Genomic DNA, 23,559 nt, shown 5'->3' with positions numbered 1-23,559 from the left:
TTCCTGCAATTGAGTGTTGGCCTGTCTTGCTAGGTGGGGGAAATTTTCCTGGATGATGTCCTGAAGAGTATTTTCCAGCTTGGATTCATTCTCTTTGTCCCCTTCTGGTACACCTATCAAACGTAGGTTAGGTCTTTTCACATAGTCCCACATTTCTTGGAGACTTTGTTCATTCCTTTTTGCGCTTTTTTCTCTGATCTTGGTTTCTCGTTTTATTTCATTGAGTTGGTCTTCGACTTCAGATATTCTTTCTTCTGCTTGGTCAATTCGGCTATTGAAACTTGTGTTTGCTTCGCAAAGTTCTCGTATTGTGTTTTTCAGCTCCTTTAATTCATTCATATTCCTCTCTGAGGTATCCATTCTTGTTATCATTTCCTCGAATCTTTTTTCAAATCTTTTTTCAAGGTTCTTAGTTTCTTTGCATTGATTTAATACATGATCTTTTAGCTCACAAAAGTTTCTCATTATCCATCTTCTGAAGTCTAATTCCGTCATTTCATCACAGTCATTCTCTGTCCAGCTTTGCTCCCTTGCTGGTGAGGAGTTTTGGTCCTTTCTAGGAGGCGAGGTGTTCTGGTTTTGGGTGTTTTCCTCCTTTTTGCGCTGGTTTCTCCTCATCTTTGTGGATTTGTCCGCTGGTCGTCTGCGTAGTTGCTGACTTTTCGTTTGGGTCTCTGAGTGGACACCCAGAATGTTGATGATGAAGTATTTCTGTTGCTTGGTTTTCCATCTACCAGTCTAGCCCCTTCGCTGTACGACTGCTGGGGTCCGCTCCAGATGCTGGTTGTCTGGGGTGCACCTCTAGCAGCTGTGGCACAGCGAGGGATGCTACCAGTTTCTTTTTCTGCTCTCTTTGTCCCAGGATGTTGCCTGCCTAATGTCAGTCTTTTGGATATAGAGGGGTCAGGGAGCTGCTTGAGGAGACAGTTTGTACTTTATAGGGGTTTAATTGCTGAGCTGTGCACTCTGTTGTTCATTCAGGGCTGTTAGGCTGCTATGTTTGATTCTGCTGCAACAGAGCTCATTAAAAACCCCTTTTTTTTTTTTTTTCTCAAATGCTCCGTGTTGAGGGGTTTGGGCTTTATTTTTGGATGTCCGATCAGGTGTCCTGCCCAGCTAGAAGGCAGACTAGCCACTGTTTGGCTGCCGAGGCTCCGCCCTGCTGTTGTGTGATTCGCGCTGTTCCTGCCAGCTCTGCTGTGGTCTCCGCCACGCCCTGCGGTGGAGTCTCTTCGTTGTAGCGTGTTGCCTCAGCAAGGCAGGCTGCGTCAGCAGTGGGCGTGTATCTCAGTAGGGACGGGTTGCCTTGGCAACGGCTGGCTGCGTCAGCAGTGGGCGTGTATCTCAGTTGGGGCGGGTTGCCTCGGTAGTGGTGGACGCCCCTCCCCCACAGAGCGTCTCGGACCGTCTGCTCGGGATAGTTTGAAATCGCGGTTTTGTTCGTCCCACTGGGTATCCCAATCCCTGCAATCCCCTGGGCTGGCCTATTGTCCAAGTCTCGTTCAGTCTCAAGTCCAGCCCTCTCAAGTCTCAGGTTGCCGGTTCAACAGGGCACCCGGACAAGCGCGCCCTGTGGGGATTGCTGGGTAGGGCCGGCCACCGCCGCCCCGGCTGCCGGCTTCGCCAGGCAGACCTACTGCCTGGCGTCCCGTGTCTTTTTTATACTTGGGAGTTTCCCCGTTCTGTGGGCAACAAAGATCAGTCTGGAAATGCCGCTCTGACTCACCGTTTGCGGATTCAACGAGAAGAGCTCCAATCCTGGGTTGTTCTCACAGCGCCATCTTGAGTCCTCCGCCTCTTCTAATAAAGCTCTTAAAAATAATTGCAAGGTGCCATATACTAGATTACATAAGAATAGAGACAAAAGCTACCCAAGTTTTGCATAGTACTCCATTGCTTCACATCCAATCTTGTTTTATCCTCACAGAGACCCTTTAAGGTAGGTGTAATTCTGTTATTTCTATTTCATAGATGTGGACATCAAGGCTCAAATTTGTCCCAAGGTCACATAGCTAGTAGATAGCAGATTGGGCGTTTGACCTGCCATCTTCTGACTTCTGTGCCTTAGTTTTCTGAAATTCAAAATATTGCAGCTAGATTGTTGGTGTTTAGCAAGCTTAATTGAATGTGGTGTTCAGCAGATACTCCACTTGGCTAGTAGAGCAGTCTCATTCAAGCCACGGTTCCATCCCCAGTGTGGCTCTTCTGGTAGTCCGTAATAGATCAGGAATGGGTTTAGCCTGCTGACCTGACCCATGTTTCAGTCACCACATTGTCAACATTCCATAGGGAAAAACTGCAGACATTGTATACCGACACCCACTTTCATAGTTTTGTTTTAGTTTTGTGTCTCCTAAATGTCTAAGACTAGTAATATGACCTTGGGTGAGTCACCTAAAGAAACTGCAAGCTAAAGGGGTTATCTGTAAAACGAAGAGTTGGACTAGATGAGCACACCTAACACTCAAAAGTATATGATTTAACACCCAGATGCAGGCAGGCCTGGTGTACACACAAATTATCCTTTGTTATGTAGATGTGTTCATGCCAGGTTGCCTATAAAACACTTCCAGAGATTTCCATCAATAGAAGTTAGACCAGACCAGCAGCCTCCACCCTAAATATCCTGCCATATTTGTTTGGTCTGCCTCCCTGACCCCAAAGGAAACAGCAGGCAGCTTCATCTCTGGACAGGATTCTCCATGCCACTTTCTCCACCCCATCCTGTGTTGTCCTGACTGGCCAGGCCAGCTTCTGCTCTCTGGAGAAGCAATCAGGCAGGGGAGTTAACCAGCAGCCCTTCTCCATCTGCTTGCTGGAGCTTGAGCTGGGTGTCTCTCCATGTTCTGCCGTTAGCTTTACCAATACAGGACAGGGGCACAAGTGTTGGTGCCAAGCCCTGCACTCTCAGCTCTGCTGGATGGCCTACCCTGGGGTTGAGGACTGTCAGTGGTACTAAAGAAGTGAGTCATTACTTGATAACTGCCTAGAGAGATACTGCAAAAGATAGGAATGGCATTATTTCTACAAGTGAACAAGTTTGTATGGAAGGAACACTTGTTTAGGTTCATCGTGGATGGGACAGTTCATCTCCAGTGCATTCGCAAATTCTGAGGTTACATCACTGCACAAACTGGACTAGAGTTTATATGGTGCAGAAGATGGGGTTGGGGAGGCAGAAGGACAAGGGGGATGGGTGGAGAATGCTTAACTTGGTGTTCAAAATCGTGTCACTTATGAGCCATGTGACCTCAGAATATCTTTGAGCCTAAGTTCACTTACCTGTAAAATTCTGCTATGCTACTGTATAGAGTATCTGAGAAAATGAGGAATGCATTTGGTGTTCAGTAAGTATTTTTGTTTGATTTATTTATTTTACCCCCATACCTAGAGAACAATAGATGTTCAGTAAGTATTTGAATATGTTAGTTAATGCTTTAGCAGGATTTCCTAAAGGCAGAAATCCTTTGGAATTCTATTCCATAGAATTCTCGCTGAGTTCAGAGTGTTTCCATATGATAGTGTGCTTATGAAACTCCTTAATGGGGTCCCATTCAGCAGTTGCCATAGTTGCTGACATAGAAGGGGCATTTTTTAACCTTTCCTGAACTGTTGCTGTCATTGTTGAAACTTCCATATCCAGTCATACTCATCATAAACTCTAGAGCATGTTGTGAAATATCCATATGACCTCACCTTTAAAAATAGAAACTCTCTAGCTGTGTAACTACTAAATTCTGGGTAGACGCCAAAACAAGCAGCACTTTTCATATCTAACTGGAACTTAGATAATCCAGTTGTACTTCCTCAGCTCATTGTGAGTTTTGACAAGTTCTGCACTCATGAACCCAGATGTGATATAGTAGGGAATTTCAAAGGAAAAATCACATGTAGGCTCTGCCCTCTAGGATTTTACAGTCTTGAGACAAAGGCAAGAAAATACTCTTGCAACTTCTCCCAACATCACAACTTTGCAATTCTCATAAATTTTGCTTGCTCCTAGGGCATGACCAAGGCAGAGGCAGGGGGGTCCTACTTTGCGTGGGAGAGAGGAAAGGAAGGGTAGGTGGTTAGAGTGATAGGTTTGGAATATTGTAGAAAGTGTCAGAGTGAGGTGTCTGGAGCTTGTCGCACAGACAGTGAGAAGGGTGGGTTGTGAGTTTCTGAGCACCAGAAAACTGAGTAGTGTTCTGGAAGAGGCAAGGGCAGGCAGCTGTGCACAGGAGACCCTGGGGATCTGGGTGAGAACAGAAGGCTGCACGAGGGAGCCTCCCCGGGAGGGAGCGATAGATTGGCTGTGGGAGGTGGGTTCAAAAGGTGCCTGAGGTTTTCATTTGAAACTCTGTTGAAGAGGAATTGGCAAAAGAGGAGGAAATATAAATAGAGGAAAGATTGGTTTCCTCTTAAGCACTGCGGCTGTAGGCAGTTAGTGGGAAGTGCTGCTGGAGAGAAGCTGGAGCTCATTGAAGCTGAGAGAGGGGTTTGTAGGTATAATCAGAGCAGTGTTTATAGGGAGGTGCTGGTGAAAGGAGAGAGAGAGATGAGGTTAGAAACACAGAAGAGGGAGATGGAAAGGTGGAGGCCCCTGAGGTGGAGCAGCTGTAGAGGCAGGCCTGGGGGCCAGGAAGCTGGCTGTCCACTTTCAGCTGTTGGTGAGAAGAAGGGATGAAGGTCGAGCTTCTCCTATGGTGCAACTGTTGAGTGGTGCACAGGTACTCATGCTCCTGAACACGGCAGGGCTCGGGAAGGGTGTGATGCTAGACGGAGGACTTTCATTATGCAGCTGATTATCTTTTATTGAGAGTCTGTTTCTGGAGTTGGCTGCTCTGTTTTGAATTCTGGCTTTGCCACTGTGACTCTGGACAAGTTATTTAGCCTCAGTGCCTTCATTTCTGCATCTGTAAAAGGGATATAATAACACCTCTCTCATCAAACTGTTGTAGGATTAATTGAGTTAACATATGAGGAGCATTGAAGACAGTGCCTAAACCTCAGACACTGCCAGTGCTTTGTGAGTCCTTCTGGGCCCTGCTGGCTTAAGTTGCTTCTTTAGGCAGGATGACTTATTTTTGAGACAGGGTCTCGCTCTGTTGTCCAGGTTGGAGTGCGGTGGTGCGATCTTGGCTCATTGCAGCCTCAACCTCCTGGGTTCAAGTGATCCTCCCACTCAGCCTCTGCAGTAGCTGGGACTATGGGCACGTACCACTAGGCTAATTTTTGGCTATTGTTGTTTATGAGACAGGGTTTCACCATGTTGCCCAGGCTGGTCTCAAACTCCTGGGCTCAAGCAACCCACCTGCCTTGGCCTCCCAAAGTGCTAGGATTGATTATAGGTGTTAGCCATGATGCCTGGCCAGAATGACTCCCCCCCGCCCCCCACCAGGCTTCTCTGCTGTGTCTGTAGAAGAAGACTTTGAGAAGCAAACCTGAGTGTTGATTCAAACCCAGATTTAGGCTCAGTTATTATTATTTTAGGTCTTTGGAACCTCTTTGCTGAGGTCCCAAACAGGTAGAAGACATTAATAAGAACTCCTTATATTTGATTTCATGATGCTCTGTGGTTTACTGAGTACTTACCATATATGTATAGATATGCCCGTATTTGATCTTCACAGGAACCTGTGAGGTGGAGAGAGCTTATGAGCCTCATTTCCCAGGTACAAAAACGCCTACATGGTTAGGGAACCTGCTCCAGGTGTGATCCCAGGTGTGCTCCAGCTCAACAAGCACATTTATTGAGAGCCTCATGAGCTCTTGGGATCAGAACCCAGGACTCCTGATCCCACTCCATGCCACCTTCTCACCCACCCTCTTCCACCAAGTGGGTGGAAATAACACTTGCTTTGAAATAAAGAATAGTCTTTGTGAAAAGGAACCTAAACAGCAATGGGTCATCTTTATTTGCATTTATAGTACCAAGTGCTGAGTAAGGGGATTTTAGACTCCAGACACCCATCCGGTTTGGCAGACCAGAACTGCAATGTGTTGACCACATGTCCGTCTCCTTCACCCCTGTGCTTGTGGGTAACCAGCCAGAGTGCCCTGAGGCAGAGACCTGCTTGGCAGGTCCCTGGAGAGTTCTGCAAGGTCTGGGGAGGGGTTCTTTGTATTTAAAATTTCATGTAAACATCAGCAGTTTTCTCTACCTCTGTAGTTAGCTTTTGCCTTTTCAAACTTCAGTTAGATGGGTAATGACTTTTACTCATTAGGACTTTTTACCATTAGTTGGAAACCCAGAGTTGCAATATTTCTTCCTTAGAATCAACAGGTTTATGAGAATAATTATTGGATTCTCTTTATATAAAAATAGTGGTGGAGGCTTGCCACAGGTTTGGTATGTGGCTCTGTTGAAGGCTTATCACTTCCTCATTTATATAATTTCCTTCCTTTGTGGCCTAAACATGACTTTCAAAGAGTCAAGAGGAGTTAAGTCATGATTTTTATTTTAGAACATCTGAAAAATGAATTCATAGAAAAAATGATATTGATGCCTTGAATTTCCCCACATATACAAGTCCCACTCTCCTGCTGACCTTTCTCATGTTTTAGGGCTTCAGGGACTGTTGTGGGATTTGTATTTTGTGGGGTTTTTTTTGTTTCTTTGTTCTTTGTTTTTTGGAGGATTTCTATTTTGATACTGAGGGACCAACACAGACTGACTTAGCTTCTAGCCTGTGAGTAGGTCATGTGCCACTGTCACTGGAGAATTTCATGTTGTGACTTCTGTTCAGATTTTTTTTAATGGCTTTTCTTCCCCTCCCCCGAGTTGGAGTCTTGCTCTGTCACCCAGGCTGGAGTGCAGTGGCACGATCTTAGCTCACTGCAACCCCTGCCTCCCGTGTTCAAGCAATTCTCCTGCCTCAGTCTCTCAAGTAGCTGGGATTACAGGCGCCCCCACCGCACCTAGCTAATTGTTGTATTTTTAGTAGGGACGAGGTTTCACCATATTGGCCAGGCTGGTCTCGAACTTCTGACGTTGTGATCCGCCTGCCTTGGCCTCCCAAAGTGCTGGGATTACAGGTGTGAGCCACCGCACTTAGCCTTCTTATGACTTTTCTGCCAGGGTTCTGCCAGGGTTCAGGGGAGCCATGGCTGCTTCACGATATCTTCTGTTTCCCTGTAGAACAGATGATTGCAAGCCCCGGGCCCTAGTGAGCTGGGCCCTCTGTGGCGTTCTAAGTTCATTCTGAGGCAAAGGATCGAGTGTGTTTTGGGCAGCAGCCTTCAGAGCAAGGCACTGACTTGATGATTCACCCTGACCCCTCCCCTCCACTGAATTTTCTGACAGCCTTGTGACTCTCACATGGGAAATATGAGTGGCTTTTGAGAAATCGTTACATAAGTGGTTTTAAAATTTTCTTTTGAGATTGCTTCAGTTGTTTTCCTTAAAGTTAGCGCATTGTTTGCTTTTTGCTTCAATCTCAAGGACAGGAGGTTCATTCTTGCTCTATACATTGGGGTGTTGATGTTTGTGGTTTTGTTCTTCATGTAACTCATGACATATTGATATTAATTAACCTAAATACATATGGAAATATTCATTACTTAGAGCTTATATAGTTCCTGGTACAGATGTGCAAAAATAGTGCCTTAATCATTGCCAATTCACGGTCTCGCTTTTCTTTATACTGTGATTCTGAGTGTTTTGTGCATGGAACTATAGCTTCTTATTATCAGCAAATAAGCAGGAAATAGAAATTATGTAAATAAGCAACTTCCATTACTTCACTGACTTGACAAATAGGCATTTGGTCAATTTAAAGAATATTTTTCAAAATATGAAGTGCCTGTTGCCGTTACTTCATTTTGCAGGTAACATTGGAAGGTTCTGTAATTGTACTTGAGTGGGCACACTTTGCTGTTGAAATGTACCATCGACACCCTGGTGACACTGAAGTTTGTGTTGACTTTCTTTAGGTGTTTTCACAGTCCTGTGTTTGGTATGGAGAGTGTGGAATGGCATATGGGGACAAGAGGTACAATTGCGAATATTCTGGCCCACCAAAACCACTGCCAAAGGATGGATATGACTTAGTGCAGGTAAGTTCATTATCTTAAGCATTGGAAGCACAAAATGCTGATCACAAGATCCTCTGTAATTATACTATAAATGTTATTGCAGAGTGGAGGTAGAGGTGAGACTAATAGGCTTAAGTCTTATCCCAAACTCTAAAACTCTAACCTGCAGCACACAGTGGCAGTGAAGGTAACACTGTAACTCCAAAGGCTTAATTTTTCAGGGGCTGACTTTATACCTCTCATAAAGTTTCCCAATAGCAGGTTATTATATAGAGACTGATCTTGGTACTTCATATATTGCCCTTGTAGTGTCTGCAAAATACATTAGAAGTTAGCTCGTTTTGATTCCTAGATCTCAGGACTGGAATGGACTGTGTTGCTAAGTGGCTTTAACATCCTTGTCCCCTGTTCATTTTAGTGTTTCCTCTGTGTTCCACTGAGAGCCTGTGAATTTTGGCTGCTACCAAGATTCTGACTTCTGTTCTTTTTTAGCATCCTGTGATGCACAGAGATATTAGTACTGGAAAAAAACGTGGTAAAAGGCTGGTTTTCGAGTCTTAAAGTAATCAAAAATCAAGTTGACATGATGATAGAGCTCCTAGGCTTACTTGTTTCTTTTCTGTTTCTGAGACAGCCTTGCTCTTTTGCCCTGGCTGGAGGCCAGAGTGCAGTGGCGTAATCACAGCTTACTGTAGCCTCGACCTCCTGAGCTCAAGCAATCTCTCACCTCAGCGTCCCGAGTAGCTGGGACCACAGGCATGTGCCATGACCCCGGCTAATTTTTTTTAAATGTTTTGTGGAGACGGGGTTTTACTTCCATGTTGCCTAGGCTGATCTTGAACTCCTAGGCTCAGGCATTCCTCCCTCCTCAGCCTTCCTAAGTGCTGGGATTACAGGCATGAGCCATAGCACCTGTTCTCACTTGTTTCTTTTCTTTTTTTTTTTTTTTTTAGATGGAGTCTTACTCTGTTGCCAGGCTGGAGTGCAGGGGCATGATCTTGGCTCACTGCAACCTCCCCATCCTGGGTTCAAGTGATTCTCCTGCCTCAGCCTCCTGAGTAGCTGGGATTACAGGCACTGGCCACAACGCCCAGCTAATTTTTTGGATTTTAGTAAAGATGAGGTTTCATCATGTTGGCCAGGATGGTCTCCATCTCCTGACCTCGTGATCTGCCCACCTCAGCCTCTCAAAGTGAGGGGATTACAGGTGTGAGCCACTGCACCCAGCCCCTCACTTGCTTCTTTCATTGTAATTATTAAAGGTTTCAACTTTCCCTAGAATGACTAATAGAAATGGTAAGTAGCACTCGGGCTGAACTTAAACAAAAAACCCTAAGAAGACATAAAATTGTTGTCAGGAAAGGAGAGAAAGCTTCCATATAAAAAGAAAATTAGAAACATCTCTACTACCTCTACTCATGAATAAGTAGTAAATGTGTCACTTTAAAATAATTCTATAAGAATGTTTTAAACACAATATGTGTTTTACCCCTGTGTACTTCAAAAGGATTACATGAATGAATATGTTAGTTCACTGAGGAATGTTGACCTTATTTTAACTACTGCCTACTCCTGTATCTGTGCCCTTTTACCTGAAAGGAACTCTGTCCAGGATTCTTCTTTGACAATGTCAGTCTCTGTTGTGATGTTCAGCAGCTTCAGACACTGAAAGACAGCCTGCAGCTGCCTCTACAGTTTCTGTCCAGGTAGGTTCTGCTGGGGAAACAGAACTGGGCTGTAGGTACTTGTGAACCGGTAATGTCAGCTTTCCATTTATTCTTTGTTTACATATTTTTATTTATATATTATATGTGTATATATTGATGTAGATATTTCATATTAATGTATTTATATTATATATTTATACATATATGTATATATTTAAAATGGGTGAATATATATTTAAATATGTATTTATATATTAAAAATACATATACATCTATGTATAATGTGTGCATGTGTGCAAGTGTATATAATAGAGACAGAGTCTTACTGTACTGCCCTGGCTGGAGTTGCAGTGGTGTGTGTGTGTGGTATGATCATAGCTCACTGCAGCTTAAGCCTCCTAGGCTCCAGTGATTATTCTACCTTAGCCTCCTGAGCAGCTAGGACTGTAGGCATGTCCAACTAATTTTATTTATTTTTCTTTGTCAATTTTTTTTTTTTTTGAGACAGAGTCTTGCTCAGTCACCCAGGCTAGAGTGCAGTGGTGTGATCTCAGCTCACTGCAACTTCCTCTTGGGTTCAAGCGATTCTCCTGCCTCAGCCTCCTGAGTAGCTGGGATTACAAACATACGCCACCATGCCCAGCTAAGTTTTATATTTTTAGTAGAGGCGGGGTTTCACTATGTTAGCCAGATTTGTCTCGAATCCCTGACCTCAAGTGATCTGCCTACCTTGGCCTCCCAAAGTGCTGGGATTACAGGCATAAGCCACTGCACCCAGCCTAATTTTTACTCTTTTTCTAGAGATGGGGTCTCTCTATGTTGGCCAGGCCAGTCTTGAACTCCTGACCTCAAATTATCCTCCCACCTTAGACTCTCAGAGTGCCGGGATTATAGGTGCGAACCACAGTGCCCAGCCAGTTTTTTTTTTTTTTTTTTTTTTTTTCCGGTCAGTTTGTTTTATTTTTTTGAGATAGAGTCTCACTCTGTCACCCAGGTTGAGTGCAATGGCACAATCTTGGTTCAGTGCAACTTCCACTTCCCAGGTTCAAGCAGTTCTCTGCCTCTGCCTTCCAAAGTGCTGGGATTACAGGCATGAGCCACTGCACCCAGCCTAATTTGTATTCTTTTTCTAGAAATGGGGGTCTCCTGTGTTGACCAGGCCAATCTTGAACTCCTGGCCTCAAATGATCCTTCCACCTTAGCCTCCCAGAGTGCTGGGATTATAGGTATGAACCACCGTGCCCAGCCAATTTTTTTAAGTCAGTTTTTGTTTTATTTTAAGAACATACTCTTAAAATTTGTCAGAAATAAAGAGAAAAACAGTAATTATCAGACTTAGTTCACTTCCCAGTTGCGTTCAGAGTTGATGCTTGGTTTCCTCTGAGATGTCTGCACTGTGGCCAGGCTCCTTTCAGACTTGAGCTGTGCACTGTTTGGAAGAGAGGTTCCTAGTGGTCCTGCTCAGGTGCCTGGCCTTAGACTCTTATCATGCAGTCCTTCTTCTCCCCCCATCCCCTGCTTTGCATATCATTCTTGTCTCTCCCTCTGGTGAAGGGATGTGCTAGAGTCAGGTCCTCAGTAGAGCTGGCTTTGGGGAACTGTTAACAAGCTTGTTCTGGTGTAGCTGGCTGGTTTTATCAGACTTAGTTTTCTGTCTGATCTGTTGGCTGTGACAAAGAGTTCACTGTGAGCAGTGAAAAAGAGCTTGGTAGTAGATGTTCTCTAGGCCTACCCAGCAATTCTCAAATATGTAAAAGAACAAGATGGTGATGGTCTTTAAAACAGCAGATTGTGATATCTTTCTAAATTTTTCAGACTAAAGCACTCTGGTAAAGATGTTTGGGAAGCAAATATTTAAAAGGGAAAATGCTGCTCTGTGCAAGTATCACTGCAGGTGGTGATAGGGTACAAGTTGGCCAGTGAAGAAATTCTGCTTCTTAACAGAAGTTGACAATAGAGAATAGAAAACCACCACTAAATTGTTTTTTCAGGACAACCAAAGTTGAGACTCTAATTGGGCCAGCACATCCTATGAAAGGCTTGTGGACGTTGATAGAGCCAAATTGGAGCCTTGTAAACTCAGTCAAAACACATTTATTTAGTATCCACCGTAGGTGGACATAAACATAAAAAGATAGCCAACCATTCTCCATGTTATCAGAGACACCAAAGCTTGATTTATAAAAGTAAATAGGACAACCAACCAGATATTTGGAAAAATATGCAGCTGTCAAAATAGTGACTGTGGGCATTAAATGTAGTAACATGGAAAAAGTTTGAAAACTGTGCATCCCAAGAGTGATTCCTATTAGAATAATGTAATTGTAGTTTCTGGCTTTGTTGCAGTAAAGCACTGGGGCTCCTGAAAGAAAGAGAGTCTGTGCTTCTCTGTCTCCTTCACTGGAACAGAGGCTGTTGAAGGCTGGGACACACTTTTTTCATTCTTTGTTTTACTTGGTCACTGGGACTGGATCAGAGTATAAAGAAATCTTGATTGGTTTTGTTGCAAGAATGCAAGTCTAATGAAACAATAGCTTTTGCAAGTAACAGTGGACCAAAGGGAAAAGAGAGTTCTTTTGCTATGTAACAAGTCAACATTAGGAGCTTAAACTTTGAACCTGAAGGATAGCAGGCAGCTTATGGTTCTTGTGAAATTTGTATGCTCCTGAAGTGCATGCAACCAGAAAAGACCTTTGCTGTTCTCTGTCTTTACAAAACACGGGGATTTCTTCGTGTGTTTCAGGAGGGTCTGGGGATTTTCTAGGGTTTGGAAGAAAACCTTTCAATCGGTTATAAGATGAAGATTCTCATGATAATGCTCATCATTTTATTTTATTTTCTTCTTAATCAAAACTGTCAACTGGTGCAGTGGCTCATGTCCAGCACTTTGGAGACCAAGGCAGGAGGGTTGCTTGAGTTTAGGAGTTTGAGACCATCCTGTCTCTACAAAAAAAATTTTTTAATTAGCCAGCTGTGGTGGTTTGTGCCAGTAGTCCTAGCTACTTGGGAGGCTGAGGTGGGAGGATTACTTGAGCCTGGGAGTTCAAGATTGCAGTGAGCTGTGATCATGCCACTGTACTCAGCCTGGGTGAAAAAGTGAGACCCTGTCTCAAAAATAGTAATAATAATAATTGTCTCCATGATACTCCAAAGTCCCTTTACTCTAGGTCAGAGAATATATGTCTCTAAATTATAAAGTACAGAATTCAGAGAAGCATCTTTCTCTTTTTGAAATTATAATCGGACATAAGAAATACAGTAAGTAATTAGGGCACTTTTAAAAAGTGTGCCTTTATTTTAACATGAGGTTTTAAGTTTAGAATTGCTGATTTTTAATATGTTCTCTTAGTAATTTGTCACCTTACAATAAGTTTAAAATATTCTTTGTCTATTTTAAATTGTTTAGCTGGCCCTATTATGTGTGAAATCATGCAGAATCTAATTTACTTTTCCTTCAGATGTCCATCCTGTTTTTATAACCTACTGAACCTGTTTTGTGAGCTGACATGTAGCCCTCGACAGAGTCAGTTTTTGAATGTTACAGCAACTGAAGATTATGTTGATCCTGTTACAAACCAGACGAAAACAAATGTAAAAGAGTTACAGTACTATGTTGGACAGAGTTTTGCCAACGGTAAGTAAACTTTCAATTATTCCTCTTTTAAAGCTGGCATCAGGACAGCAGAGCAAATTGTTCCTTTTAGTTGTCCTGTCAACTCTGAAAGATCACAGTTTTCAGTTCCATTGGCCAGGAAATAGGAGTTATTGCTTTGCTTATATCCTGGGACTTGAACTACAACCAATATAACAATCTCCTTAAAGCTTTTGCTTTAACTCCCCCTAACTTTAACTGTCCACATGGAAAATTTTAGTATGTGCAAGTTTGCATCCATACACTTCAGTAACCATTGGATCTTTGATTCTAGCAGACATGAGTTGCGTAATGTCATAAATTACTGCAAGACTGAGGAAATAGAACTATTAATAGTTGCCAGAGAAGAGATCATGACTGAAGAATCAGATCACCATAAAGGAAAGTCAGCAGGTCTAACAAATAGCAGAAATGACCCCCCAGCATTGACCAACATACAACATTTAATTATAATGACAAAGTTAAAAAGGTAACAAAAAATTCAATAGAAAAAAGGTCTCATTCACAAAGCAACAGAACATAAGGCACTTAGGAATCCAAAAGATGTGACACAGAAAGCAACCTGACTGGAGAAAGATCATTTTGTCCAGAAACAGAAGCCTGCATATATGGAAAGTGGATGTGTAACACATGTGTCATAACAAATCATTGAGAGAAAAGGTGGGCTGGTTGATAAATGGGATGAAAAAATAGATTATCTAATTTTAATTTTTACATATAATAAAAAATAAATTGAAGATGGCCGACCACTAACAGCTCAGGATTGTAGCTCCCAGTGAAAGCTCAGAGAACGAGACGACGCCACATCTTTAGACGAATTTTCGTCACTCACCGATTAGCCGATTCCCAGTGGAGGAGCCCCACGGGTCGCCAGCGCGACTCTTGTGGCTGCCGCAGTGGTTTTGCCGGTGTCTCGGCGCAGCAGCTCTTCATGCAGAGCCAACGGGACTGCTTCCCCTACTGACCGGTGTTTGGAGCTCCGGGAAGTCAGAGCCACTTGTTGCGGACTCAAGAGGGAAGCCAGACCAGAGATTCCCGGGCAGAAGAGCACCATCAGTCTTATCGCTGCTATTTAGGCCGCCACAGTGGGTTGCTCGGAACCCAGCACTGGGAATCAATAAGTCGGACATCGACTCAGAAACCTAATTAGAAAGGTGGTTCATCTACAATAAAGGGAAAAAAACAGCCTAAGAAGGCCGAGTATACTCAAAATCAGAACCCATCAGCAACGGAACAAGCCCTGATGGAAAAGGACTCATAAGCAACCGAACAAGCCCTGATGGAAAAAAACTCATCAGTAACGGAACAAGCCCTGATGGAAAAGGACTGTGTTCCATTATCTGAAGTAGGCTTTAAAAGGTGGATGATAAGAAACTTCTGGGAGTTAAAGGAACTTGTTCTAACCCAATGTAAAGAAACTAAGAACTTGGAAAAAAGGTTAGATGAAATGTTGAAAAGAATAGACAATATAGAGAGGAATACAAATGAACTTATGGAGTTGAAAAATACAACACGAGAACTTAGTGAAATATGTACAAGCTTAAACAGCCGAATGGATCAAGCAGAAGAAAGGGTATCAGAGGTCGAAGACCAACTTAATGAAACAAAATGACAAGACAAGAATAGAGAAAAAAGGATAAAACGGAATGAGCAAAGTCTCCAAGCAATATGGGACTATGTGAAAAGACCTAATATACGCTTGATTGGTGTACCTGAATGTGACGGAGAGAATGAATTCAAGCTGGAAAATACTCTCCAGGACATTATCCAGGAAAATTTTCCTAATTTAGCAAAGCAGGACACTATTCAACCCCAGGCAATACAGAGAACACCACAAAGACATTCCTCAAGAAGACCAACCCCAAGGCACATAATCGTTAGATTCACCAAGATCGAATCGAAGGAGAAAATATTAAGGGCAGCCAGAGAGAAAGATCAAGTTACCCATAAAGGTAAGCCTATTAGGCTTACAGCAGATCTCTCAATGGAAACCCTACAAGCTAGAAGAGAGTGGGGGCCAATATTCAATATACTTAATCAACAGAACTTTCAGCCCAGAATTTCATATCCTGCCAATTTAAGCTTTACATTTCAAGGAAAAATAAAATCTTTTAGGAACGAGCAAGTACTCAGAGATTTTATTACCACCAGGTCTGCTTTACAAGAACTTCTAAAAGAAGCATTATACACAGAAAGGAACAACCAGTATGACCCTTTCTAAAAATACACCAAAAAGTAAAGAGCATTAACATAAAGAAGAATTTTTATCAACGAAAGGACAAAATAGCCAGTTAATATCAAATGGCAGCAACCCTAAATTTAAATCAACCAAATCTCCCAATCAAAAGATACAGACAGAATCTAATGGTATATCCAAAGATATACATAGACTCAAAATAAAGGGTTGGAAAAAAAAAAACTTACCAACCAAATGGAGAGCAAAAATAAATAAATAAAAAGCAGGAGTTGCAATATTCATATTTGACAAAATAGATTTCAAAGCTACAAGGATACAAGGGTAAAAGGATTAATGTAATAGTAAGAGATCTTAACACCCAGATACATAAGACCCATAATGAGATTTAGATTCAACGAGACAGAAAATTGATAACGATATCCGGGACTGAAACTAAGACCCAGAACAAATAAACTCAATAGAGCTCTCCATTTTAAACACACAAAATACACATTATCCACAAAATCTAACGCTATATCTAAAGATATACAAAGACTCAAAACAAGGGGATGGAAAAAAACTCACCAACCAAATGGAGAGCAAAAATAAATAAATAAAAAGCAGGAGTTGCAATTCTCACACTTAATAAAATAGATTTCCAAGCTACAAGGATGCAAGGGTAAAAGGATTAATGTAACAATAAGAGATCTTAACACCCAGATACATAAGACACATAGTGAGATTTAGATTCAACGAGACAACAAATTGATAACGATATCCAGGACTTGAACTCAGAGCCAGAACAAATAAACACAATAGAGGTCTCCATTTTAAACATAAAATATGCATTAACCACTTTAAACACTCAAAATATTGATCGGCCATTATTGAAACCCATTTTAGGAATGAAGTAATATTCCTTTTTCCCTCTTTTTCTTTTTTCCCCCTTCTTTTTCTCTTTTTCAAAAAATAAATAAATAAATAAATAAATAAATTGTGTAGATTAAAAATCCCAATTGGAAATTTTTTAAAGTAAATATAGAATATCTTTATGCCTTTAAGATAAAGGAAAGATTTCTAGACAGGAAAGGAAAAGCAGAAACCATAAGGGAAATATTTATGAATATAAACAACTATCTAGAGCAGTCAGCAAAATGCAGATTGAAACAGTATACTACCATGTTATACCTCATCAGCTTGGCACAAATTAAAAAGTTGGTCAATTCCAACTATTGGTGAAAATGTGAAGAATAGGGATACTAATACACTCTACCACTTGTGACCATAATTTGGTGCAGTTGTTTGAAAACCAAACAGTTTTGCAATACGTAGTAAAGTTGAAGATAACCTTCCTCTCAGATATTTCACTTATAGATGCCTGCCCTAGAGAAACTATAAATGCATATAAACCGGGAGACCCATATAAGACCCATGTAATAACATCCACTGTAACATTATTGGATTATGAAAAACTGAAGACCTCAAAAGGATGAGAAGACATGACAGATTGGGAGCAAGTGTTTGCCAAAGACATATCTTAGTAAGCACTGTTACTCAAAATATAAATATACAAATAACTCTTAAAATTCAAAAATGAGAGAGCAAACAGCCCATTTGAAAAATGGACAAAACAACCTGAACAGAAACCTCACCAAAGAAGGCATACAGGTGATAAATAAGTACATGAAAAGTGACACTCAACATTATGTCATTAGAGAATTATAAATTAAAACAATGAGTACCACTACACATCTTAACGGTGGCCAAAATTCAAAACCCCTGCAACACCAAATGCTGGCAATGAACTCTCATTCATTGATGGTGGGAGTACAGCCACCTTGAAAGATAGTTTAGCGGTTTCTTACAAAACTAATCATACTTCTTGGTATTCGCCCAAATGAGTTAAAAATGTGTCTACGCCAAAACCTGCACATGGATATTTATAGCAGCTTTGTTCATAGATGCCAACATTTGGAAGCCACCAAGATTTCCCTCAGGTGAATGGGTAAACCGCTATATCCATACAATGAATATTATTCAGTGCAAAAAAGTGCTATCCAGCCGTGAAAATGCATGGACGAACCTTAAATCTTATTACTAAGGAAAGCCAATCTGAAAAGACTACTTACTATATGATTCCAGTATATGACAATATAGAAAAGGCAAAACTGTGGAGATAATAAAAAGCTAGTGGTTGCTATGTGTTAGGGAGGAAGGCATGAGCAGAGCACAGAAGATTTTTAGGTGGTAAAAATACTCTGTATGATACTATAATGTGTGACATTTTAAAACAAAAGTGCTACATACTTACAAAACATACAAGTACAGAAAAATGCATGGGAAGGATTCAAATTCAGGATTGCGTTTACCTTAGGGAAGGGACTGACTGCTGGCAGGGAGGGCTCATTGGGGAGCTTCAACTGAATGTATAGATTGTGTGTGTGTTTAAGTCTTCATTTTTTGGAAGAGATGGGTGTCACTATGTGGGTGAGGCTGGTCTTGAACTCCTGGCCTTAAGTGATCCTCCCGCCTTGGTCTTCCTAACTGTTGGGATTCTAGGTGTGAGCCACCACACCTGGCCTATAGTGCATTATTATTTTTATTGATTTATTTATTTTTATTATGCCATAGCCAATTGTTTTGAATCATGCATTATTATGAAATAGAGTCAAGGTTTTGTTTTGTCACCCAGGCTGGAGTATAGTGATGCATTCATAGCTCACTGTAGCCTCAACCTCCTAGGTCAGGCATTCCTCCTGCCTCAGCCTCCTGAATAGTTGGAACCACAGGCATATGCTACCACATATGGCTAATTAAAAAAAAATTTTTTTTTTTGTAGAGATAGCCTCTTGCTTTGTTGTCTAGGCTGGTCTCAAACTCCTGGATTCAAGTGATCCTCCCACCTCAGCCTCCCAAAGTGCTGGAATGACAGGTGTGAGTCACTGCACCTGGCCGAGTCCATTATTTTTTAATGTTGAGGCAAGTGTAAAATGGTAAGACTGATAATTAACTGGGTAATGAGGAAATGAGAATTGTATTATTCTCCATATTTTTTGTATGCTTGAAATATCTAATAAAACCTGAAAATTAAATGGTAAGCTGGAAGATATTAAGGAATTACCCAGAAAACAGCTTAGAGATATAAAGATCTATAAATCATTAAAGAAATGACATATAGGATAACATGAGAAATTCCAAAGAATTGGGGAGAGACAATAATAATCAAAGGGATAGTAAGTATTTTCCATAATGGATAAGGGATGAATCCTCAGACTTAGAGAAAATTCGTTATACTAAATCATTTGTATTCCTATACACTTTCAATGGGCAATCTCAAAGTGAAAACAGGAAAATAATTCCATGTACTATAATATGGGAAATACTTAGGAGTAACTATTACAGAAGTATAAAACACTTTAAAACTAAAGAACATTATTCAGAGATTAATGAGGATCTAAATAAATGGAAAGACATTCCATGTTTATGGATTGGAAGACTTAATATTGTTTAGATGCCAGTATTCTCCAAGTTGTTTTATAGATTTAGGGCAATCTCTGTTATAATCCCAAATGACTTCTTTGTAGAAATTGACAAGCTGATTCTGAAATTCACATGGAAATTTGAGGGACTGGTAGTAAAACAACCCTGAAAAAAAGAACAAAGTAGGAAGACTCACACTTCTTAGTCAAAATTAAGCAATGGAAATCAAGACAGTGTGGTACTGAAATAAAGAAATAAAGATAGACATATAGACCAATCACATCTAACTGAGAATAAATAATATATCTGTGGTCAACTGATTTTTGACAAGGGTGCCAGGGCCATTCAATGAGAAAAGAATAGTCTTTATCAAATGGTGCTGCAATAACTGGATATACACATGCAAAAAAAAAGAAATTGGACCCTACCTCACACCATATATTAAGGAAATTAACTCAAATGGATCAAACACCTAAATGTAAGAGCTAAAACTATAAAACAGAATAAAACATAGGGATTAAATTTGCATGGCCTCATATTTGGCACTTGATTCTTAAATATGAAACCAAAAACATGAGCAACAACAAAAAAAGATTAATTGGGCTTCATTAAAATAAAAAAGTTTGTATTTCAGAGGACACCATCAAGAAAAGACAAGAAGGCTGTGCCCAGTGACTCATACCTGTTATCACAGCAGTTTGGGAGGCTGAGGCAGGAGGCTTGCTTGAGCCCAGGAATTCAACACCGGCCTGGATGACAAAGTGAGACCCTGTGTCCACACGCGCACACACACACACACACACACACACACACACACACACACATTATCCAGGCATGGGCCGGGCGTGGTTGCTCACGCCTGTAATTCTAACACTTTGGGAGGCCAAGGCGGGTGGATCACTTGAGGTCAGGAGTTGAAGACCAGCCTGACCAACATGGAGAAACCCCGTCTCTACTAAAAATACAATTAGCCAGGAGTGGTGGCGTGTGCCTGTAATTCCAGCTATTCGGGAGGCTAAGGCAGGAGAATGGCTTGAATCTGAGAGGCAGAAGTTGCAGTAAGCCAGGATCCCTCCATTGCACTCCAGCCTGGGGCGACAAGAGCAAAACTCCATCTCAAAAAAAAAAAAAATTTACCTAAAATCCAATAAAAAATTAAAAAAAAAAAAAAATTTATCCAGGAATGGTGGCATGTACCTGTGGTCCCAGCTTCATAGGCATCTGAGGCAGGAGGATTGCTTGAACCCAGGGAGACAGCACTGAGCAAACTGCACTCCAACCTGGGTGACTAGAGTGAGACCCTATCTCAAAAGGAAAAGAAAATATTTGCAAATTGTGTATTTAATAAGGGACTTGTATCTAGACTACATAAAGAACTCTTGGCTGGGCACAGTGGTTCATGCCTGTAATCCCAGCACTTTGGGAGGCTGAGGCAGGCAGATCATCTGAGGTCAGGAGTTCGAGAACAGCCTGGCCAAAATAGTGAAACCTTGTCTCTACTAAAATACAAAAATTAGCCAGGCATGATGGTGGGTGCCTGTAATCCCAGCTACTCAGGAGGCTGAGGCAGGACAATTGCTTGAACCTGGGAGATGGAGGTTGCAGTGAGCTGAGATTGTGCCACTGCACTCCAGCCTGGGCAACAGAGCTAGACTCTGTCTCCGAAAAAAAAACAAAAAGAAATCTTACTACTCAATGATAGATAAATAACCCAATTTAAAATGGCAAAAGATCTGAATAGAGTAGACTTGTTTCTCCAAGGAAGATATTCAAATAGCCAACAAGCACATGAGAGATGTTCAACATTATGAGTCATCAGGGAAATACAAATCAAAACCACAGTGAGATACCACTTGACACCCACCAGGATGGCTAGAATCAAAGTCGGATAACAAGAAGTGTTGGCAAGGCTGTGAAGAAATAGGAACCTTTATTATAAAGAAATCCCAAAAACAAAAACATTGGCTGGGCACAGTGGCTCACACCTGTAATCCCAGCACTTCGGGAGGCCAAGGCAGGTGGATCACCTTAGCTCAGGAGTTTGAGAGCAGCCTGGGCAACATGGTGCTCTCAAATCTTTGCAAAAAAATTAGCTGGGTATGGTGGTGCATATCTGTAGTCCCAGCAACTTGAGAGGGTGAGATGGGAGGATCACTTGAGCCTGAGAAGCAGAGGTTGCAGTGAGCCAAGATCATGCCACTGCACTCCAGTCTGGGTGATGGAATGAGATCCTATCTCAAAAAGAAAAAGCATTGCTGGTGGTGATGTAAAGTGGTATAACCACTCTGGAAAACTCTGGCAGTTCCTGAAACAAACATAGAACTACCATATGACCCATCAATTCCACCCACAAGACGAATGAAAACATAGGCTGACACAAACACTTATATACAAATGCTTATAGCAGCATTACTGATAATAGCCAAAATGTGGAAACAACTCATCTGATACATGGATAAACAAAACGTATATCTGTACAGTGAAATGTTTGGCCACAAAAAGGAAGTATTGATACATGCCACAATAGGCATGAACCTTGACAACATTATGCTAAATGAAAGAAGCTGGTCATGAGATACTGCATATTATATGATTGGATTTATGTGAAATGTCTGAAATAGTTAAATAGAGATAGATCAGTGGTTGCTTAGGGAGATGGGGAGGTAGGCGAGCATAGCTAGAGTACAAGATTTAATTGGAGGTGATGAAAATGTACTAAAATTGACTGGTGATGGTTGCATATACCTATGAATATGCTAACCTCTATTAAATTATGTAGTTTAAGGGGGTAAATTGTACAGTATGTGAATTATACCTCAATGAAGCTGTTTTTTAAAAAGCCAAACATCTATACCTCAGTATAGATTGGAAAAACTAAAACTGGCCAGACACAGGCCTTAGGCCTGTAATCCCAGCACTTTGGGAGGTTGAGACAGGCAGATCACCTGAGGTCAGGAGTTCGAGACCTGCCTGGCCAACATGGTAAAACTCCATTACTATTGAAAATACAAAAATTAGGTGGTTGTGGTGGTGCACACCTGTAATCCCAGCTACTCAGGAGGCTGAGGTGGGAAAATCTCTTGAACCTGGAGGCGGAGGTTGCAGTGAGCCAAGATAGAGCCACTGTACTCCAGCCTGGGCAACAGAGTGAGACCCCATCTCAAAAAAGAAGAAAAAATAAAAACTATAAAACTCCCAAGACAAATATATTTTTCTTTTTAAAACTAGTTTGTCTTTTTTTTTTGATAGGGTCTTAGTCGCCCAGGCTGGAGTGCAGTGGTGCGATCTTGGCTCACTTCAACCTCTGCCTCCCAGGCTCAAGCAATTCTCATATCTCAGCCTCCTATGTAGTTTGGACTGCAGGCATGTGCCACCATACCTAGCTAATTTTTTTTTTTTTTGTAGAGATGGGGTTTGGCCATGTTGCCCAGACTGGTTTGGACTTCCTAAGCTCAAGCAGTCCACCCACCAGAGCCTCCCAAAGTACTGGGATTATAGTCGTGAGTGACTGCCCCCAGCCCAAAGACAAATATCTTAAAAGCAAATAGAGACAAGTCACAAATCTCCTTAAGACAATGATAAAGGGAGATTTTTTTTTTTTTACCAGCCATGATAGAGCCCAGAAGGCAATGGAATAATCAGTTGAGAATTCTGAGGGAGATGACTGTCACTCCACCTAACCTGTCTTTCCAGAATGAGGGTAAAACAAAATGAATGAGTAAGCATCTTCTTAAAGATTATGGAAAGAAGATCCTGGGAAGTTTCTAGCAAGCAAGGACTGGTAAATGAGAATTGACAGTACAGGACCCATTCCAGCTATTTTCTTAGGTGTAAAACACCGATGCTATCCTTATGTAGTATGTTGTCTTTATGCGTAATAAAATAAAACCCAAGAAGATAACCCTAAAACCAGTTTTCCAAGTAAGTTCCATAATTCTCTGTGTAGCTTCCTTTGGCAGAGGTTTTCTAGAACCAGCTTTGTTAACTGAAGAAGTACTAAGGCTCTTAGCTTCATCTTCCTGGGCCCTTAGTATGCTCTTCTGTACAGTGGGGATATGACTTCACGCTGTTGTGAGAACTGTGTGATAATATGTGCTTTTCCCTTTCCTGTCTGTTTTTTACTTTTAAGTTACTCATAATTGGGCCTCCATATTATTTTCAGGGTGATAAGCCAATGTAAAGGGAATCTCTGTTCCTGCTCTAAGTGTTTGCTGTCCAGCATTCCAGCATGGTGCATATGGAGTTCGTGTTTCCATTCAGGAGGCCTTGTGAATTACAGCAAGCATCTTGTTTCTTTTTTCCTTTGGGATTCCTCTTCTAGCAATGTACAATGCCTGCCGGGACGTGGAGGCCCCCTCAAGTAATGACAAGGCCCTGGGACTTCTGTGCGGGAAGGATGTTGATGCCTGTAATGCCACCAACTGGATTGAATACATGTTCAATAAGGACAATGGACAGGCACCTTTTACTATCACTCCCGTGTTTTCAGGTAGGGATAAAGATTTTAAATTTGGTGTGTTTATAATACTGTTTTAAAGCCAAGGAACTGGCTGGGTGCAGTGGCT

The 23,559-nt window shown here is 41.6% G+C and overlaps 1 protein-coding gene across 2 annotated transcripts in view; it reads left to right on the top strand.

The window, feature by feature from the left end:
* The window catches only part of NPC1 (NPC intracellular cholesterol transporter 1), a 64,126-nt gene that overhangs the window by 10,380 nt on the left and 30,187 nt on the right, over positions 1–23,559 (top strand). For both annotated transcript variants that reach the window (XM_035270749.3, XM_035270748.3), the window contains exons 2-5: positions 7,918–8,040; positions 9,619–9,725; positions 13,145–13,320; positions 23,316–23,483. In XM_035270749.3, the coding sequence (XP_035126640.1) occupies positions 7,918–8,040; positions 9,619–9,725; positions 13,145–13,320; positions 23,316–23,483 (574 nt within the window). The remainder of the gene's footprint in view (positions 1–7,917; positions 8,041–9,618; positions 9,726–13,144; positions 13,321–23,315; positions 23,484–23,559) is intronic.

Source organism: Callithrix jacchus, chromosome 13 (genome assembly GCF_049354715.1).
Source record: "Callithrix jacchus isolate 240 chromosome 13, calJac240_pri, whole genome shotgun sequence".
NCBI classification, from domain to species: domain Eukaryota; kingdom Metazoa; phylum Chordata; class Mammalia; order Primates; family Cebidae; genus Callithrix; species Callithrix jacchus.
Note: the sequence above shows the minus strand (reverse complement) of the source record. Positions and strands in the feature narration are given on the sequence as shown.